The 21,584-nt window shown below is 41.9% G+C and overlaps 1 protein-coding gene across 2 annotated transcripts; it reads left to right on the top strand.

The window, feature by feature from the left end:
* The first annotated feature begins 465 nt into the window (after positions 1-465).
* On the top strand, positions 466-7,213 carry LOC111235987 (hyaluronidase-5-like). 2 transcript variants are annotated; one of them, XM_022764566.1, is made up of 5 exons: positions 466-729; positions 3,443-3,647; positions 3,952-4,890; positions 5,138-5,227; positions 5,337-7,213. In XM_022764566.1, the coding sequence occupies exons 3-5, from the start codon at positions 3,964-3,966 to the stop codon at positions 5,754-5,756; spliced, it is 1,437 nt and encodes a 478-aa protein (XP_022620287.1). In that variant the 5' UTR covers positions 466-729; positions 3,443-3,647; positions 3,952-3,963; the 3' UTR covers positions 5,757-7,213. The 2 variants fall into 2 exon arrangements, with proteins under 2 accessions (XP_022620287.1, XP_022620288.1); XM_022764567.1 differs by lacking the exon at positions 3,443-3,647.
* The last annotated feature ends 14,371 nt before the right edge of the window (positions 7,214-21,584 follow it).

Raw genomic sequence — 21,584 nt, 5'->3', positions numbered from 1 at the left:
TCAGATAGTGTTTTCTAAAGTTTCCCACAGAGGCGCCCATGTGAAAAATATGTATTGCATAAATTTGCTACCCAGTTAAACAATCTTTAAAAGAAAAGAAAAATAACTCGCTACAGTGACTCTAGTGATTTTGTGTGAACTGACAGTAAGCCATTCTTCTGGCTGAGTCAGAGTTAAACCTCTTTAGACACTTCCTGATAAAATCCAGTAGAAAAACCAGTTGATATTATTCTGTTTTCCAGCACAGGTTGATAACGTGTGATTCAACCGGCAGATCCAGCTCTTTATATGATTCATCGCTCTGATGATGAAACCAGGTGGATTTCCTTCAGCTCAGTACATTTCCAACCACAGCTGACCAAGTTCAAACTCTCACTCTCACATTCCTCTGCGTGTCCGGACAGAGGCCTCAAATATGAGTGGCAGGGTGTCCACACATTGCCCTCATCCCGGAGCTTCCTCAGATATCTTCTGTCCGAGCAGGATCGAGGGAGTGCGCCCTCAGCCGAGGGAAACATCAGGACATCCCAGAGAAAACCAGAACACCTGAGGGCTGCCAATCTCTGACAAGTTTCCACAGGTGTTCAAGCTCCTGTAGCAGCTTATTTAAAGAGCAGCTGTTTAGACTCCCAGAGGAGAGTGAGGGTAGTGTTTACGACCAACAGGTAGTAATTTCAGGATCTCACTGAGCGAGCAGTTTGGACGGCGGGAAGTTGGACCCCAAAGCAGGTTGGTGCTCGGTTAAAGACGTCTCGTTTAACTGTCTCATGTGGGTCCAAAGGTTTACTGGTGTTTTACAAAAAGTTTAACCGAGGTCGAGTTCAGAAAACACAGAAATCATAAAAGTGTCAGGCTGTACGGTTGCATGTAATCTGCCTGGAGACAAAGATACTGCAGTTACACATCAGATCCTGTGACCTCATAAAGATACTAATGTTAACACTGTGCAGAGTGTAAAACTGTCAGAGCAGACAGTCTGTCTTATACTGTTAGTCCATACTGTTGGTCAGGCAGCAGAGCAGGTGAATGAAGGTGTAATCAATCAATCAATCAATCAATCAATCAATCAATCAATCAATCAATCAATCAATCAATCAGAAAAGACAGTAAAATAATAGGCTGTATAAATGCTCCAAAGTGCAGATGAGACAGTGTTTTCTCCCACACAGATTTAACCGCAGGAGACTGTGAACTATAATTAGAACAAAGTGAATCTGTTGCATCTGTAACGTGTCTGGTGCCAATTTGCTCTTTGTGTTTTCAGCCTCATGGAAACAAGAGAGTCGATATTATCAGACACCGATACCAGAATCACACCACAGCATCTGCACAGATGTTGGCTGATGGGGGAAAGTGAATAACACGCATAAATAAATAAATAAATAAATAAATAAATAAATAAATATCAGCCATGTGTTCTGCTGACCAACTAGCTGCAGCTCAGTCAAGTCACATCACATGTTGAGATATATTTTAAACTTTTAACTTTGAATCTATTTAGTGATTAATTGTCATTGATTCTGAGTGTGGAGCTACATCTGCCTTCCTCTCTCTCTCTCTCTCTCTCTCTCTCTCTGCTGTTCTCAGGTCTGTCTTGTAAAATAAATCTTGACCTCAATAAGATGAACCTGATTAAGAAAAGCTTACATTTAAATGTTAAACCCATTTCATATGCATTTAAAATAAATAGGTAAACAGGTGACGTGAAACAAACAATGAAAATAAAAGCAGTCATGTGGTCATGTTAACATTAGGGGAGATTTAAAAGCAGTTGTAGATGGTCTTCTGCACTTTTTGATATTTTTTATATAAATATTTGGTCATGTAATTAAATGTCAGAGCTGAGATTATGATCTGGCAGCTGTCTGAGCTCGTCTCCAGGCTGTTACAGTAAGTTTAAAGAGTTTATTAGTTTAACTTTATTTGGTGGTAATGTGTTATCTGTTATGTTTTTTTGTTTTTTTTGGCCAGAATACTGTTATTACTCTATTCGCATCATGGTGGAAAATCTTATTGTAAAGGGAAAGATTTATACCATCATACATGTGCTCTCATGAAACCTTGTATTAATCCCTCTGTAGCTGATAAACTGTTCATGACTGTGGTAAAGGAGAAGGAGATTTCCACAACATCATCTCTTCATTTTCAAACAGCAGAAGTTGATATTTTTCCCAGTCTTTAATTAAATGCTGAGTCTGTTGCATTTGCCCGACAGAGAATCTCTGCTGGAGCTGCTGCTTCTCAGGCGGGAATGTAGTTCCCACTGACATTTCACTTTTTGATTATCAGGAAAAATTCAGCAGCTTTGTTTCGTTGCTGGTTCGTTGCTGCCACGAAATGAGAACAACACGGTCACAGTCTGAAGCAGCTGACGTGAAATATTTCATCTGTTATTATGCAACAAAGGAAAATCCAAAACATTACTGAGTCAGCTCTTGGTCCTCAGGATATTAAAAACACATAAATCTTCCTGAAGTCGGGACATTTGGTGCCGTGTCACTGCTGTCGTGAAAATACCTTCCAGCTCCATGTCTTCACTGAAACTAGTACTAGTAACTTTTCTTAAAATAAATACAATAAAATTGTAATAAAAGGTTTACAATTCAGAAATATAAAATTAATGTGATTCAATAATTAAACTGAAAAGATTGTAGAGGTAAATCTGTTTTATACTTTTGTTCTAACCTCAAATTTATTAATAAAAGTGAAGTTAATAATATAATAACTGCCATTAGGCGATACAACACAACAACACCTCCGCTGAAGGAAATGGACTAATCTAAATATTATTGTTCATTTGTTATTAACTGTTTTTATTATAATGGACATATGAATTTCCCCTGGGGAAATTCATGAAACAAAGTAAAACTAGTAAACGATAAACTGAAAAATGAAAATAAAAAATAAAATAAAATAAATTTTAAGTCATGTTCATTTATCAACTGATTGGTATTAAAGGGAAAAAATTTAAGCTTTTTGCTTTAAAAAAAAAAGTATTTAAAGCTGTAGGTCTATTCCTTTTGACTCGACTTTAACCCAACTAATAATATTATTTACTGATGAACTCAGTTTTATTGTTAAATAGTCTGATAAACCTTCACTACATTTTGTATCATTATCGTGATTAAAAAAAACCATCTGCAGTATCTTTAAGTCACAGTTTGATGAGCCATGTGAAATTCAGTTCAGTGGGTAGATGTGTTCGGTCTTTGGTCAAGCTGCTTCTGATGACCGACAAGTCGGTAGAAACACAGGTGTAAACAGTAAAATCATGATTACTGAATCTCATTCAGCTTCACTTTAAAAAACAACAAGGAAAAACACAAAATTTGTTGCCACGACGACGTCAGAATGCAACATTTAAACTCAAAATGTGCTTTCCTGCTGCTTTTTCATCTTTGCTAACGCCTCAAACATCTGCTCTCTCTTCACGTTGAACCAGGTAAGCTGCTCAACAGGTGTCAGGCCATCACCCTCTCTGCACATATACAACCAGCTTCAAATCCTTCACGTCTGTAAAGATTCCAGCTCTGCACAGTTTCACGCTCTTTTTCATTAGCTTCAATGTAGAAACAGGACTGAGAGTCTACGACCACGCTAGCAGCTCTGCGAGGTCGACAATGCTAACATGCTGTGATGCGTAGCAGGTATGACATTTACCATGGTCACCGACCAACCAACACTGTCATCCACAAAGCTACTAGCTAGCATGGCTAAAAATAATGTCCTGTGAGTTTGAAGAAATCGTCAGCACAACATGAGACTGTAATAAGAGCTTTATATGTGTTCAAATTAACTGAACTGAATTGAATTGGTGACAATTAGTTTGTTGTTGTGAGAACTTTGACAAAAGTAGAGAGTAGAGTTTGAGCTACAACTCTGAAAGTAGGAACAGAAGGAACTTATTTGGACCTTAATTTTTCCGATGTTTGCGTTTGCTTTCCCTCACAGATCAGATCCAAAATGAACCGAGTCAAACTGCAGTTCTCCGTCTTCATCACCATGTTGGCCTTGCTGAGCTCCGGCCGGGCCTTACCCAGGACGGACCCTCCCATCCGTCCCGGTCACCCCTTCCTCTTCATGTGGAACGCCCCGACCGAGCTGTGCGACATCCGCTTTGCCATGCCCCTCGACCTCTCCTACTTCCACTTTGTCAGCAGCACGCTGAAAACGGCGACCAACCAGAGCATCTCCATATTCTACACCGACCGCTTCGGCATCTTCCCTTACGTGGACGAAGACACGGGGGAGATGTACGACGAGGGTCTGCCACAGCTGATAGACCTGCAGGAGCACCACGAGCTGGCCGAGGACGACATCGAGTACTATATCCCCGGTGACCAGCCAGGCCTCGCTGTGCTCGACTTTGAGGAGTGGAGGCCGCAGTGGGTCCGAAACTGGGGCAGCAAAGACATCTACCGTCAGATCTCCATCGAAACGGTCAAGAAGAAAAATACGACATTGTCCGACAACGAGGCGGAGGACCGGGCAAAGATTGTGTTTGAACGCGCCGCCATGAGGTACTTCCTCCGCTCCATCCGCATCGGGAAGAGGCTGAGGCCCAACAGACTCTGGGGCTACTACTTGTACCCCGACTGCTACAACTACGACTACAACCAAGACATGGCGGGCTTCACTGGAGAGTGCCCTGCCATCGAGAAGGACAGGAACGACGAGCTGCTGTGGCTCTGGAGAGACTCCACGGCGCTCTTTCCCTCCATCTACCTGGAGCTGACGCTCAGGGACTCCCAGCAGGCCCGGCTGTTCGTTCGCCATCGAATCCAGGAGGCCATTAGGGTGTCATCACTCCCCAACAGCTCCTACTCCATCCCTGTCTACGCTTACATCCGCCCAGTGTATAAGGACAGCATCGACGACTACATGTCAGAGGTCAGAAACGCAGGTTTTTGTCACCTTTAGGGCACAATGTATATGTTAATGTTTAGGTGTTTCTGAAGCAGCATCTTGATTCAAGTCATTTAAAAAACCTCGTTAGAGTTTACAGTTTTCATGTTGGTTATTTATCGTAAGGTTATTTTAGTTTTGATCGTCATTGTTGGGGTTTATCAATGCACATGACTGTGTTGGAGCCCATTTCCTGCTCTTCTCTGATTGGCTGGCTGTCATTTTTTCGCAGTTTGATCTGGTCAACACCATCGGAGAAGCCGCTGCTCTTGGCGCCGCTGGCGTCGTTTCCTGGGGCGACATGAACGTCACAGATACTGAGGTACAAAGTGACGTCACTCTGTAGTTTCTGGGAAGGTTTGAAATGTATTTGTCTGTTTGCAACTTTACTTAAAAACAACAGACTGACTCAACATCCCACAATCCTGTAGGACTCCTGCTTTGACGCTCGACGTCACCTGGAGCAGGTCATGAACCCGTACATCGTGAACGTCTCCACGGCCACGCATCTCTGCAGCCAGGCGCTCTGCCAGGGCCGAGGTCGCTGTGTGAGAAAGCGCTGGGACGATGACGTCTTCCTGCACCTCGACCCGCATCGGTACCGGATCCAGAGGCAGCGGCGCGGTGGCCCGCTCACCGTGAGCGGCGGCCTTTCACAGGACGACATCAACTGGTTCGACCGCAGCTTTGACTGCATGTGCTATAGCGAGGAGCCGTGCAGGTCGCCGCTGACCATCAACGTCATCCAAGAGGCCGTCTTCACCAGGAGGAGTCGAGGTGCTGACAGGCCCCGCCCCCTCCCGCTGGTCATGACACTACTCTGTCTGACGTATGTCTGGATCAATATCTAACCAGCACAAACCTGATACATGTGACGCAGGATGTAAAAGGACAATTACACGGTTATTTCAGCTTCTTTGTGTCTCGTATTTCTGACTGTGTTTTAATTATTTTGAATTCAATATTTTAAATTCAGTTACATTCATGGCTGGATGAACCTGTTAGAGGAGGTCTGTAGTTATTATCATTAAATAGTAACTTATCTCATCGTATGAACCTTGATGTCAGGTGGTTTCACCAGAGAAGGAAGCCTGGTATTAAGTTTTATCATCGTTATAATAACAATAACAACAACAATAATAATATTATTATTATGCCACCAGGAGATTGACATGTTTGGGTCAGATTGAAATGTGTTTTAAGTGATTGGATTAGTTGCCATGAAATTCTGTTCAGACATTCGCGTCGCCCTCAGGAAGAACTGTAATAACTTTTCATCTGGTGCCATCGTCAGGTCTAAATGTTGCTGCGTCAGAATCAAAGCGACTGAACGAATCCAGAAGTTTTAATGTCAGGACATAAAGTAAGGGCTTATTTACTGGATAACAATTTAACAAAATAGTTGAACTTACAGAGTTAAGAAATATGGATGTAGTTAAGGGTTGTATCACGTCTCAGGAAGTGCATGTGGTTACACTAAAATGTCGCCTCTGGATATTTTTCTTCCCTGCCATCAAACAAGTGAGAGATGGCCGAAAGCCAGAGAATAAACATTTGGTTCTAGTTTATTTGAAGCAGTACTGTGATGTCTTTTTGTCCCTGAAGGGAAGAAAAGCCTGGACAAAAAACAAAACAAAACCACCTATAAATCTAAGATGAATTTTACCTTCCATGAGATTCCAATTTGAATTGTTGTTGTAAAGCATAATTAATCTTGCTGCCCGTGAGGGCTGTTGGATTTTATCTTCAGCTCATCTCTCGTTCTAGATTCCTTTACATCACACATTTGGTCGCTAGTGGGCGCACTGAAGGAAGACAGTGTGTGTGTGTGTGTGTGTGTGTGTGTGTGTGTGTGTGTGTACCTGTTCTCCTGCTGCAGTAGGTAGACACCATCAGCACGGTGGAGACGCAGTACACACAGACGACCACTAGATGGCAGAGAGAGAGAGGGACAGTGGTGGAGAGGGAGGAGGACCTGCGGAAGAAACCAGGAATCCAGTGTTTTCATTATGAAATTTCCTCTTTGTGTTATTATTCCTCCACAGGAAACACTGACTACACATACATATATACACACACACACACACACACACACACACACACACACACACACAGGGAACTTGGTATTGTAGATTCTGTCACTTTGGACAATCCCTGACTTGTGTAACTGTTTAGGATGTTTCAGAGAGGATCTGCTGCCATGACTGAGTTTATCATGTTATTCTTTTACATTCCTCGTATTATGAGGAAATATTTATTTTAGAAGGTCAACAGTTCCTGAAAGTTGATTGTCTTTGAGGTAAATGAATAAAACATAACACACTCATGTGATTCATTCTTTTAGTCAAAAGATATTTGGTGTCAGGCTTCATCTGTAAAAGCTATGTGGAGGTTTTAATGTTCAGGCTTCTTCAATGTACAAAAACACACGGACACGCACAACAAAACCCCACGACTCGACAAGTATTTTTCCTGGGAAACAGAAGCTGATTGTGAATGAATTGATTCAACCCTAACTTGGATGAGGAGCGGGATTAGAGAGAATAAATTATCATGTATAATAGGTGGGTGTGTTGGAGGATGTGACACTTGTGGCCAATCACATTTGCAACTTCCATCCCCTTTAAACACACTCGCTCCCTCTCTCTCTCTTCTGATCCCACAGCCCAGACACTCCAACGCTTATCAATGATGTGGTGCTAAACTGTGGTGATGATGTGTTCAGGTGTAATCGGAGACCGGAGGATTGTATCTGACACACACACAAAAAAAAAAAAAAAAATTACAGCTGATATTAAAATCAGAGTTTACCTCAGCTGTGCTGCAGGAGCTCCCACTCACAGTCTGAGTTGCAGTGTGTGTTGTTGTCCTGCAGGGGGAGGCAGAGCTCTGTCAGGTTTGTGATGATGTGTTCAATGAAACAGACAATCTATCTTTGCACTTACACGTCCTCAGGTTTTTTACGTGCAGGTTTGAGATTGATGCTGAAACATGATCAATAACCAAAAACACTGAATAATGATTTTATTTTCTTTCATATTAAAATCATAATTCAAATAATCAACAGAAACCACAGGAACAAAAAACCTGGCCTTTCTTATCTGAGGAGAACTTAAACACAAGTGGAAGACAATAAAAAATAAATAAAAATCATGTGCACATCTGAGAACACAGCAGGGAGTCTGTGGCCAAACAGGTTCACAACAGGTGTGGCAATCACTTATATATTGTCTATTATTGTATATTTATAATCACCATTATACTGCATTAGTTTCATCCAGGTTCACCTAATACATATGAATTAAAACTAAGAATCAAGGACACTTGAATTTCTCAAGCAGATTTACAAAGGTTGATCATACTTATGGACCACTTATACCACTGTATATAAACTAACACGATACTGAGAGGTGTTCCTAATATTTTGTCCATCCCATTTATAGGAATTAGATTGGACAAAATATTAGGAAGTTACAGTTACAATCACAGCCTCTACAATGACCATTAAAATAAAGCAAAACTTCTCAAACAGATTCAGTAAATACTGAACATTATAATCCTCATGAAGGAGGATTTACTGCAGGCCTGTTCCATTATACTGCATTAGTTTCATCCAGGTTCACCTAATACATATATATGAATTAAAACTAAAACTCAAGGACAATAACAAATGTTAAAACAAATCAGCCCTTTATTTGAAGTTTACCCAATATACTGCAACGCTTAATAAAATGGATTCCGTTGAACAGAATGGTGATGGGGTTAATGGGGCAGAAATAAGTGACTGCAGATTGCCTTAAAAAGGTTCACTGTGTAACTGGTGCTAGACGTCCTGAACAGTCCGTCTCATCTTGTAACACCACTTTGTTCCACAAGAGGCGATAGTGAGTCACTGTAGCGCCATAAACTTATCATATAACTTACTAATAGAACTTGAGGTTCAGGAGAAACTGATGACCTGTGATGTGATGGCCTTAGTTTTCTCAACCGATGCCCATCCATCCACTGCACCACAGCACATGATGTAAGCTGCAAGAATAAAAGAAAGCACACATTAATTCTTACATACAGTAACAGCATTGTGACCAATGGAAACTATTTACAACATTTTTACCAGGGAAACAGTCAATACTTTTTCAGCCGTAGCCACTGTCCACTACCTCTCAGCAGCAAACAGCAGACAGACACGGTCCGAGAGCAGCTGCTGAACATAGTGGAGCATTAAGAAGCTAAAGAGACAGATTTCCCTCAGGAGCTGGTGGAGACCAAACACAGAGCTAAAAGAGAGGGAACACTGGACTGAGATCATCATGAGACATCAGGTGACACCAACACCACTCCAACTGCAACAAATGAGATATAATAATTATAAAGAATTTCAATTAAAAGTTATCAATGAAGATAGAAAAAGTTTTCCTCCTGTCTTCTCTTCATCTCTTCCCTCCACAGTCTTTCCACCAACAGTCACACAGTGCGACACACCTGCAATGTGAGTGAGGTCAGTGTCAAACCTTCTGGGTTGGATGCACTTGCTGGAGGAGGCAGACCCCTGCTGGAGGGCCCAGGCTGCTCCTCCAGGACACTGAAGTTAAAGGGCTGTCCTTGTCCCACCTGTACCAATGAGTCTGGCCAGCACCTGAAACACAAACACAAACAGACTGTTTTAAGATTTTCAGCTTCCATTAAAAGATAAATCACAGAACAGATTACTACACACCAACAGCTTTATGACAAACTCTTACCACTGAGTCAATTCAAAGAGCTGGATGTTGGTTCTGAGCCATCAACCTCTGGCTGGCCAGCACTGTCTCTCTAATGGCCACATAATCTTTGAGAATGAATGACCACCGAGTCCTCACGGTCACTCTGGACCACGTGGCCACTGGGTGAAGACGGCAGAGCTGGTTGCAAATGGCCTCCACCAGGCGGCTGAAGACAGCTGAAAGATAAGATCAGAGAGCAGTGTGTGTTAATATAGATCTGATATTCATTAGAGGAAACTGATATTTGAAGTGAATCTCACCTCTAGAGACTCACCTTCCCAGGACAGGAGGCGTTCTTCCCTGTCGCTGCCTTGAACTGTCACCTGGGCTGCCTCTCCTGGTATCTGGGAGGGAAGACAACTTGCTGTTCCTCCTGCTCTGTCTGCCAGGTGTTGCCAGGAGCTTGGAAGTACTTGGCACTGGCTTGAAGAAAAAGGTTTTGGACCAAAAGTGAATTTTATGTTTGAATTAAATGATAATACACAATATACTTGATCACAAGCTATGAGACACACGCATGTACATGGGATGAAGTGGTTAAGGTGGAAACCAGAGGGTTGACTCTGCCCTTTGTCAGCCTACGAGTCTCTGTGTACAGCTGCACACCTGGTGAGTCCCGAAAGCAGCCGAGGTGTCGCCTGTGTCTCCATATGTCCTGGATGCAGAGAGAATCCAGCAAATAGACGTCCAGGGTGACGTATAGATCCTGGATGAGGAGGTCCGTGTCCTCTGCCCTATGTGTCCTCCACCTTGGCAACAGTCAGGCCGAGCATTCTGCACTTCCTCTCCAGCTAGGACCGCTATATCTCAATGAGACGGCAGGCAATCCAGCAGCCGTCCTGGAAAGCCAACACACCAACATTGGTAACCCAAGCAGCTGTTTCAGAAGCAGCACCGGCAAGCTTCTTTGTCACCAAATAAAAAAAGTTAATACTAGCTGCTAATGCTATCTGCTAATGCTAGCAAGCTAGCCCCCACCCCCCTATGTTCTGCTTGTCTGTTTTTTTCCCCAATAACGAATTAAAAAAGTTAATGCTAGCTGCTAATGCTAATGCTAGCAAGCTAGCCCCCCCCATGTTCTGCTTGTCCGTTTTTTTCCCCAATAAAGAATAAAAAAAAAGTTAATGCTAGNTGGCTGTTGGACAGATCAATCAGTTAGACATACAGTGCATTTTTAAAATGTATTATTCTGAAGATTCTTATAAATCATTAAATTCATTCATCAATGAACAATGCCAGCAAGCTACCTGCTAATGGTAGCGTTACTGAAAATGGGGGGCAACGCTATGTACTGTACGTGCAGACATTGTTATTTTTACAAGTATAATTATTATTTTTACTATTTGTCATTATTATTAAATACAATCACAAACAAAATGTCAGGTTATATACACTTTGTCACTTGTCTATCTTTGTGGTTAAACTGTCTTCTGTGTTACCTTCTGTTTGTCATCAATAAAGATATAAAAAATGCTAATGCTAGCTATCACCCCACTTGTTATTTTGCATTGTTATGAAATTATTGAAGTCATTCATCAATGAACAATGCCAGTAAGCCAGCTGCTAATGCTAGAGCTAATGAAAATGGGGGGGTCTATATAATGTACCCGCACACGTACTTTGCCGCATTACCATTTATGTATTGTGTATCATTGTTTGCTTGTCCATGTTTTTTTCACCAATAATGGGGGAAAAAAATGCTAATGCTATCTGCTAATGCTAGCAAGCTAGCGCCCACCCCCTGTGTTCTGCTTGTCCATGTCTTTTTCCCAATAAATAAAAAAAGTGAATACTAGCTGCTAATGCTATCTGCTAATGCTAGCAAGCTAGCCCCCACCCCCCTATGTTCTGCTTGTCTGTTTTTTTCCCCAATAACGAATTAAAAAAGTTAATGCTAGCTGCTAATGCTAATGCTAGCAAGCTAGCCCCCACCCCCTACGTTCTGCTTGTCTGTTTTTTTCCCCAATAACGAATTAAAAAAGTTAGTGCTAGCTGCTAATGCTAATGCTAGCAAGCTAGCCCCCACCCCCTACGTTCTGCTTGTCTGTTTTTTTCCCCAATAACGAATTAAAAAAGTTAGTGCTAGCTGCTAATGCTAATGCTAGCAAGCTAGCCCCCACCCCCTACGTTCTGCTTGTCTGTTTTTTTCCCCAATAACGAATTAAAAAAGTTAGTGCTAGCTGCTAATGCTAATGCTAGCAAGCTAGCCCCCACCCCCTACGTTCTGCTTGTCTGTTTTTTTCCCCAATAACGAATTAAAAAAGTTAATGCTAGCTGCTAATGCTAATGCTATCTGCTAATGCTAGCAAGCTAGCCCCCAGCCCTTTTCCCCAATAAAGAAAAAAAAAATGCTAATGCTAATGCTAGCTGCTAATGCTAATGCTATCTGCTAATGCTAGCAAGCTAGCCCCCAGCCCTTTTCCCCAATAAAGAAAAAAAAAATGCTAATGCTAACGCTAATGCTAACGCTAATGCTAACGAAAACGGCGGCTAGCTCGCGCCCCCCCAGCACAGGCATTGCGCCCAGCAAGCAGAGCTAACGCCGCCCGGCGGCTAGCTCGCGCCCCCCCCAGCACAGCATATGCGCCCAGCAAGCAGAGCTAGCCGCCCGGCGGCTAGCTCGCGCCCCCCCACAGCATGGCAGAAGCATCCGTTCGCCGCCCCAGCAAGCAGAGCTAGCCGCCCGCGGCTCAGCTCCGCGCCCCCCCAGCTACAGGCATTGCGCCAGCAAGCAGAGCTATGCCGCCCGGCGGCTTAGCTCCGCCCCCCCCCAGCACAGGCATTGGCGCCCAGCAAGCAGAGCTAGCCGCCCGCGGCTAGCTCGCGCCCCCCCCCACACAGGCCATTGGCTCGAAATGGACGACTTAGCCCCCGACTTAGCCCCCGATTAGCCCCCGAACTTAGCCCCGACTTCCCCCGAACTTAGCCCCCTAGACTTAGCCGCCGACTTAGCCCCCGACTTAGCCCGCCGACTTAGCCCCGACTTACGATCGCCCGACTTAGCCCCCGACTTAGCCCCCGACTTAGCCCCGACTTAGCCCCGGACTTAGCCCCCGACTTAGCCCCCGACTTAGCCCCCGACTTAGCCCCCGACTTAGCCCCCGGTTCAAATTAGGCTCAAAATCATTTTGAGCTTATAAAGTCATGTTTACAAATAATTCCAATATTTGGAGTTGCAAATCAAACTTTGTAAAACTGGAAAATAAATCTACATGACAAATTCAAGTTTGTGTACATGAAAACAAATTGGGCTTGTGGCAAAGAGACTTCTATTTGTTTAAAGTCTCAATCAAAACTCAACTAATGATCAGTGGTGAGGTTAAACAAAGACACAGGGAAAGAACAAAGGCTTTTGTGGACATCTGTGTGCAGAGATAAAGAGCAGAAAACTAAAACTCAGTGAGCAACATTCCCAGTGTGTGACACTGACAAGTACAAATTTGGATCCTTGTCACTTCAGTGTCACACTGTGGGAACTTGACCAGAGTTTCACAGTTTTATTCTCTGTACCACGACACAGACGTTGACAAAATCCATTTCTTCTTTTACAGGGTCTTTGTTCAACCTCACTGATCATTTGTGGAGTTTTGATTCAGACTAACAAATACAAATCTCTTTCACACAAGTGCAATTGTTTCACATACGCAAACTTGCATTTCTCAAGCAGATTTATTTTACAGGTTTACAAAGTTTGATTTACAACTACAAACACTGGAATTATTTGTGAACATCACTTTACAAGCTCAAAATCATTTTGACCCTAATTTGAGCCTAGGTACATGTATAGTTAAAGCCAACAACAGTTTTGTTTTTAAAAACATCTGCTAACTAATACACATGTCTCAGCATAAAGCACGCTATGTTACACCTTACATTTACATGGTAGTTTACTGTTTGTAGAGCTTTGGTAAGTGAAGTGATAAACAGTTGTTACTGAGTAGTTCCTCATTACTCCATCACTATATCACAATAAGTTCCTTAACAATCAGACACAGCAAGTTTCCAAAAAACTATTTTAATTGTAATATTCAAGCCAAATATTAACCACATCCATGTTTTCTGATGCATTTGATATGACAACAACTTAAATGTAATCTACAGAATATCATTTTAACTCATCTTAAACATTTAACTATGATCTGTGTGGAAATGCAATTACACGAAATACAAACTGCTTTTAACAGACTTACCTTTTCTTGCCTGAGGTGGATGCTGCCATCCCTGTGAAAACACAAGGAGGAAAAATAAGGACATGTTGAGCAGCTCCTCTTTTCACTATGAAATGTTTTTGAGGCAGTCTAAGGGCTTCAGAACATAAAAGATGTATCATCATCCATTTAAACCTCGTTTAGCATATACCGTAATAAAAACAAGACTTTAAGAATAAATGATACATGTGAAGAAGTTGTAGAAGAGATTCCTATATATAAATAAACAAACACATTAGTGGTGAGGCAACAGACACTGGAAGAGGAAGAGCTTCTGTGAACACATACAATTGGTGTGAAAATAGGATCTGAATACTTGTAACCTTCATACACTTGCAGATTTATGAAGGCAAGGGCACATGACACATATGGGCCTTGGCAGGCTATAGCAGCATGAGGAGAGATGATGACATCACAAAGGCAGACTCAGAAAAATAAAGGTTTATTGCCAAGTAGGTTTTCACTTACAAAAATATTTGACTTGGTGTAGTATCTAATTAACATATTCATAGGAAATAAAAGTAAAATACTGCAACAGTCATTAAAAAAAAAACAAAAAAACAATGAAAACGATACCACACAACTATGTACGTGTAAGTGTTTTAGAATGACAAAACTCCTGCTGGGCAAGATGTGCAAAAGGTATTGATTAGGGGATGTGCAGAAGATCACAGTATAGACAATATCTGTCATGTGCAGGGATAATACCTCAAGGTGTTGATGTAATATGGTTGATTGCTGAGGCCAGATGAAGAAGAAAAGGCTGGTGGTAGTCCATCATTGGTGATGATTAGACTGGAATTCTGGTCCTGAGACAGACAAACATATGATAAGACAATTCATTTAGATCATACAAGTTCTATATATTCAAACATGTTAGATCTGTTGTGCAAGTATAATAAATTGTGAGCAGAGATATGAATATGCAAGAAAATAAAGACAGTATGAATATTCCGAGATATACACAATGTGAACACTAGTAACAGTATGAATATTATGAAATGAAGGGTAAAAACCTAGATGTATGATAATTCAATGTACACACACACTATATCACCAACACATAAATACGGATGTACTGTGAAATACATAACCAATATAGTCAGTGGTATATTCATTATTAAGAATCAGCAGTATGAACGTGCACACACTGTGGGTCTGATTTAATCAGTGGTATAGACAAGTCTTACTTTTAAAAGTGAATGATAGCATGTTACTCACCTAGAGTCTCCTCACTGTGTCTGGACTCTGCCGCTGGTGAGACAGGTGGAGGCGGTTTTGCATCTGTACTGGACTCAGGTCCTGATGAAGACAGGTATGCTGAAATCTCCTGAGTAACAGTAATGTAAAGTTACAACATGTTGAACCGATCGACGTGTATTCACTCGGTCTACTGGGTCCATACAATCTCAAGTTACAGTCATCAGTTACAAGATGAGCCTAAAGTTACTGACGTCACTAGCTGTACAACAGCCGAGAGCAACAGACACAATCCTACTAACCGCTAAAATGCCTGTCGACAACGTCAATATCACCACCTGAAATGTTTGTCGGTACGGTTTGTCAGTCGTTGCACTGATTTTACTTTTAGCTTCAGAGCTACCATTGAAGCCACTCACCGGGCTAACAGGGAAGTTGCGAGCTCGGCATCAAACCGCATCTCTTTACTCTCAGGAGCTGTCTCCAGCGGCGGAAAGCCACACCGAGATTTACTCGTGTTGCTTCTTTTATTTGCCGTTAAACGTGGTTTCTTGTCGGGAGCGGTCCTGCGGGATACAGATGAATATCGCCTTTTAGGAGGTTCAGCCATTACTGCGTTTCTGTGATGCTTACTTCAAACTCTGCCGGAAGTTGTTCTTCTTCGTGGGACTGAGGGCAGACTTGACGCTCCGATGACTCACACAGCCTCTAGTGTCACAGTGGTATTACAACACAGGACAGGTCGGGGCTGGCTGGTGCGCATGCGCATTTCAGTAGATGACTGAAATACAACAGATGGAGGTCTTGATCATGACATCGTCACTGTGGCTGCTTCACACACCGTTGATGGTGTTTATTCATTTTTTTTAACATTTGAAACTAATGTTCTGGACACATTTTATATTGCACCTTTACAGCACAACCACCAAAGATGACATTTAAAAGTAAAGCTACATGTTCTTTGTCCACATTGCAAACTAACTTAGTTTTGACACTTAAGTTAAAACAAAGACATTGAGCTTAACTTGACTGATATTGACACATTTGATGCATACAAAACATTTTGATTTGCTTTGACAGTATATAAATCTATGCTTGGAATATAAAATACAAATCATACTTTCCCTTATACTTACATTCAATTTGTGATATACAAACATTTGTATTTTGCCCATTTTGCATTCAGGCCAGTAGATGTTACACTGTTGACATGAAGCATCAAGATATAAACCCTTTGTAGAACCACTTTGCTGAGAAATGAAAACCTCCGACGCTGTGGGACTCACATCCAGTACCAGGCAGTTGATTTCTGCAAGCAAAGAAGATACAACAGCCCGGGAAATTTTACTCACCCAGTATTTCACTTACTGACGTGGACTGCTCACACAACCAGGTTTTAGTGCAGCAATGTGGGGTTCTGGCGTCCATATTTAAAGCACTTATGGTACTCTGTCTACCCAGTCACCTTATGTTGGCAGTCAGTAGGTTACAACGTAGCTAGGGGAAAAGGGAAGCAACATAAAACCAGGTGTTATTGGTAAATGAAATTTATTGCGTAACCAGGAGGGTAAATAAGTAAACATAAATACAAACAAGGCAAGAGGATAACTGAAGTAGGGGAACAGGCGCCAACAAAAAGCCTAACTATGCGATTCTAACCAACCCAAAAACACTAGAATCAGCGCCCCTGTTCCTAATGTGTCCAACAGTCTTTTTCTAAGGGTGTGATGCGCAATCAGAATTTTAAACCTAGCCCAGTCCCCAACAATCAACACCAGCATCTCAAACCAAATCACAAATTACACACAAATGTTCACAAAGGCGGTACAGAGGCGAGCTGCCCATCATGTCAGCCGCCACTAACGATGTGCGGGCCGGGCTCTTAAACTCTCTTCCTCTGAAGCTCAAACGGCAACAGCTGTGGTGAGGGCTGCTGGATCATTGCTGCACCAATAGGAGAAGCCGGCCGTGGAGTGGGAGGCTCCTCCTCTCTGCTCCGACCAATCCCGTCACGGAGTCCGCGCAGCCCGATTAATATACAAACAAAACACACTTTAAAATCCAGGTGACTGCGCTGCGCTTGGTTGAACATATTTTTATATCAGGCATTAAGTGGAACAAGAAAGAGCAGAACTAATGACACAATTTTGGAAGATGTGCCGGTAGAAGGTAACATTAAAAGTAATAGAAAATTCCTGGTAAACTTTTGAATGTTCCTGCTGCTTGGTGCGTGAACTTCACTCCTTCACATTTCAATCTGTACAAAGGACGTTACTTTCAGTTTCATTCATGTAGTAGAGACTCGTCCTGACACTGACATCAGTCACTGCAGGTGACCCTCAAAAAGCCTTTTGAAGCTGTTAGGACGCCAAAATAACCTCACACTGATGGTTTCAAACAACTACAGCAAGTCATGTATATACACACGCACATGCACTTACAGAAGCTGATCTGCAATAAAGCTCTACCATTATATCCCCATATAGACGATCGCTTCTAAGATCGAACTTTTATCCCCTACCTTACCTCCCCGATAGCAAATTTGACTCCGCACTGGATCCGTCCTGGAGGTATCATGGGCTCCGGAACGGATCTAAAAAAACAGGTCCGGATCAGAGTCCACTTGCACGGCGGGACAGCTCCAGAACGGATGAGGATTATGGATCCAGACCACATCCGTATCCGCTCATGAGGCAGCTCATCCGGCCCGGATCCGACTTGTACCCGTCCATGAAGTCGGTTAATTCAGTCCAGACCCGTTCTGGATCCCTTATTCAAAATGACTCATCCGGCTAGAACTAGCTGCAGAAATCTAAAATCCAGCTGACCAACACCTGGATTGCTCTATAAAAGCGTTAATACTGAACCGGTCTGCCTTTATTAATATTAATAAAGCAATTCTACAGTTAAATGCCTTCACGGTGAAGCAGTAGAAGTAGGGAAATTGGGTTTGTATTGTAGTAACTTCTTCGTTATGGGTGTAAGAGTTATCAGAACATTTCAACCTGTCACAGTGAGGAACATAAATGCAGTTTCCTGTAAGTCCCTTACACAGTTATTATTCAAAGCTGGACTCTGCTAGTAACAATGAAATCCTCTATTAAAAAATGACATTACAGACTGTAAATACATGTGGATTATAGGTGTTACTGGCAAAATTAAATGCAACCATTAATTGTATCCAAAAGTTTTATTTAATGAAAATCTTTTGGATTTTAAATGTAAGAACCTGTGTCAAGAACTGCAGGGAGTCTGCATACTAAAACGTTTTCTCAACGTGAAACAGCAGGCTGATCTTCTTGGGTAGGGATGCTGACGGTGCCACGCTTTCTCCAGCTTCCTCTACCTGCTGCCAGGTTGAACCACCGTATAGCGTCCTGCAGGATGTCGTCATCAGTGGCGGCGCGGGAGACGTGACTCTTTCTCACGGCGTCTATAATCAGACAAGCCTTTAAACACAAAGTCTGCTGTCTGACATTTAAACAGGAGAACATTACCTGTGGGTATAACTGTTATTTTCACTGTTACAATTAACAATCAACAGTATATACTGCTGTCCACGGTCTCTCTCTCTCTCTCTCTCTCCTCCCCCATCCCCTCTTTCTCATTTCAAACCCAGCCGGTGGAGGCAGATGTGCGCCCCCGAGTCCAGCTCTGTTGGAGGTTTCTTCCTCACCCTTGTCACCGAGTGCTGCTCTTTGTGGGAACTGATAAAGTAAGGTCTCGACCTGATCCTGTAAAGTCCCGTGAGATAATGTGTATGATGATTTGGTGCTATACAAATGTGTTCACTCTCCTCCAGTTTCAGCAGCTCCTGAAGCTTCATTCACATCTGGAGTCATGACTCTGGGGCTCGACGTCCTCAGACTGTTGGACTCAATCCTCACTCAGCTCGTCCTTAAAAACAACGACAAGTAAACTCACTCCTTCCTGTTTTCTGCTGCGTCGACTCATTTCAAAACCATCATTTTTTTTTTTTACCGTGGCTCCTAACAGCAGAGATGGAGTGATCGTGTCTGTGTGTGTTTTATTTCAGGTCATTTTAAAACACTTATAAAGAACGTCTATATTGAACTGAGGATGAATGCGGGTGTAGAGCAGCCAGTAACTGGAGAGACGGAGGATAAGTGCGTGTTCCTGCAGCGGGATGTGACGCTGTGTTCGTGTGGGCTGCGTAAAACTGAGTGTCACTGATAGTACTGACTGTGTGCCTGTTTGTGTCTTCACACTCGGCTCTCCGTCCTCCAGGCAGCAGCCTTTTCTTCTGTCTTCAATTTCTGCTGTCAGAGACGTTTTCCTCCTCCTGTTTCCCATCACACGGAGCTCTGCACCTACACAGCAGAAGAGACTGTTTTAATTTCATCACATGTGAATTTGTAAAAAAACAAAACAAAAACAAAAGTACAGGAAACAGGAAGTGTTATGGTGAAAGTATTTCAGGTCTACAGTCAGAAAACTAAATCAACTGGTATAGAGAATAATAATTATTTGAAATTAAATATCTGTGTTCAGTTTATAAAAGTTGCTGATTTCTAATAAACTTTATTTATGAAGCAATTTTCATACAAGAGATGAAGCTCAAAGTGCTTTATAATAAAAAAAAAAATGAAATAGAACATTAAAATAAGAGCGAATAGAAAGACAAAGAAATTAGACAATAGAAAGACAGACGATAAATAAAATATGTAAATGAAAATAAAAACAGAAACCAGGAACAAAATCTAAAATATGAGATTGCGAACATGACCTTGCAGGAAATTCAATAATGTTACAATATTAATATAACGATCAATAGTACAACATGATGTCTGCACATTTACTGTCTCTTTAGACACATTTCAAATTTAAAAATAAAAAATAAAAAACCCAAATCATTCTGTCTTGGACTTGCACATAAAAGTACTGTCAACAAACAAACAAACAAACAAACAAACAAACAAACAAACAAACAAACAAACACATGATTAAACTGTTTCTAACAGACAAATATATCATGTGGAGCGAGCCAGTGAAACAAAGTGTCCCTCCTCATCACCTGACGGAGACGTTTCGTCACTGACCTGAAACAGGAGAAAAGAAATGGCGCCACACAGACCGGAAACATCTGCCTGCCTCTGTGTGACGGTGAATAAACAGCACTGAGTAAAATGTCACATGAGTAAATACAGTGTTCATTGTGAAATAAAACTCGTTGTGTGTGTGTGTGTGTGGAAAGAGCAGAGCTCAGTGCTCAAACACACTCATTGTTCAGAGCGAATGAATGAATTCCTGAGCACAGTGAGATTTTATGTGGCGACACATGTTGGACTTCGGTTCACGTCCTCTCATCCATATTCAGGACTCGTCAGCATCAGCTGGTCTCTCAGAGGAATCTGGAGTCAGAGTGACTCTGATGAACGGCCGGACTGTTGTCGTGCGCTCTATGAATATTTCATGTCTGGGATCTCTTCCTGGTTTTCTGCTGTGACCTGCGGCTCGGACAGAGGAGATCCCGCTGGGTTGTGTCACCAGCTACACTCGTTTTCACTGCCTCCAGAGTGTGTGAGCAGCTGTGGCGGCAGAGGTGGAGTGTGAACAGACCGTATATCTGTCATGCACAGACGCCTCTCAGGCTGCACGTGTCTCTGGGAATGAGAAGAAGATTAAAGCAATGGAAGACAGAGGAAGGGAACAAAATAAGTGTCATATTAATATTAATGTTGTCACATCTAAGTCACCACTGGTTGATTTCTGTGTTGTGCTCTCTCATGTAGGAAGTGAAGACGCAGACCTGTAGATGAATCAAACCTTCAGGTTTCTCTGGTATTAATGAAGTATTGACCACTGATCAGCTCTCGAGGCTGCAGGCCATAAACTGATTGACAGATTCATTCTAACTGTGACTATTCAAACATCTCTCTGTGTATGTAACATGTTTATCACACCTACCTTTATAAAGGACTGGCAGTTAAGTTTCATTTATTGTTTGGCCTCCAAACACAATGAAGCCCTGAGAGGCATGTGACATTTTTTGTTTTGTTGCCAGGATTATTATTATGATTATTATTTTTGTTTTTTTTTTTGTTTTTTTCATCTGTGAAAAAAAAAAATCACTTTTTCACAGATGAAAGAAAAACAATCAAAAAAAAAACAAAAAACATAGAATAATGATCCTGTAAGAAAAAACTTAGAACAAACTTAGAAATATGAGCCGGGAAATTAAATTCACTTGTTTTCATGGATGAAAGAAAAACAAATAAACAAACAAACAAAATTTAGAAAAATGATTCTGTCAAAAAAGAAAAAAAAATCAATTGCCTTACAATCTTAGGAAAAAAAAAATCACCTGTTTTCACATGTGAAAGACGAAAAAAAAGTTCACTTGCCTCACAGGACGTCCATATAAACTGTTCTTTGTGGTGGTTATGTTCCAGCTTGTGATTGGATGGTCCTACAGACGTTTCCTAGCAACCAATTTACTCATCACTGACGTCTTTACTGGCAACAACGTTTCTACAACGTTTTAATG

Source organism: Seriola dumerili, unplaced genomic scaffold (assembly GCF_002260705.1).
Source record: "Seriola dumerili isolate Sdu_G_001 unplaced genomic scaffold, Sdu_1.0 BDQW01000550.1, whole genome shotgun sequence".
In the NCBI taxonomy this organism is placed as follows: domain Eukaryota; kingdom Metazoa; phylum Chordata; class Actinopteri; order Carangiformes; family Carangidae; genus Seriola; species Seriola dumerili.
This window is presented reverse-complemented; position numbering and strand designations above follow the sequence as displayed.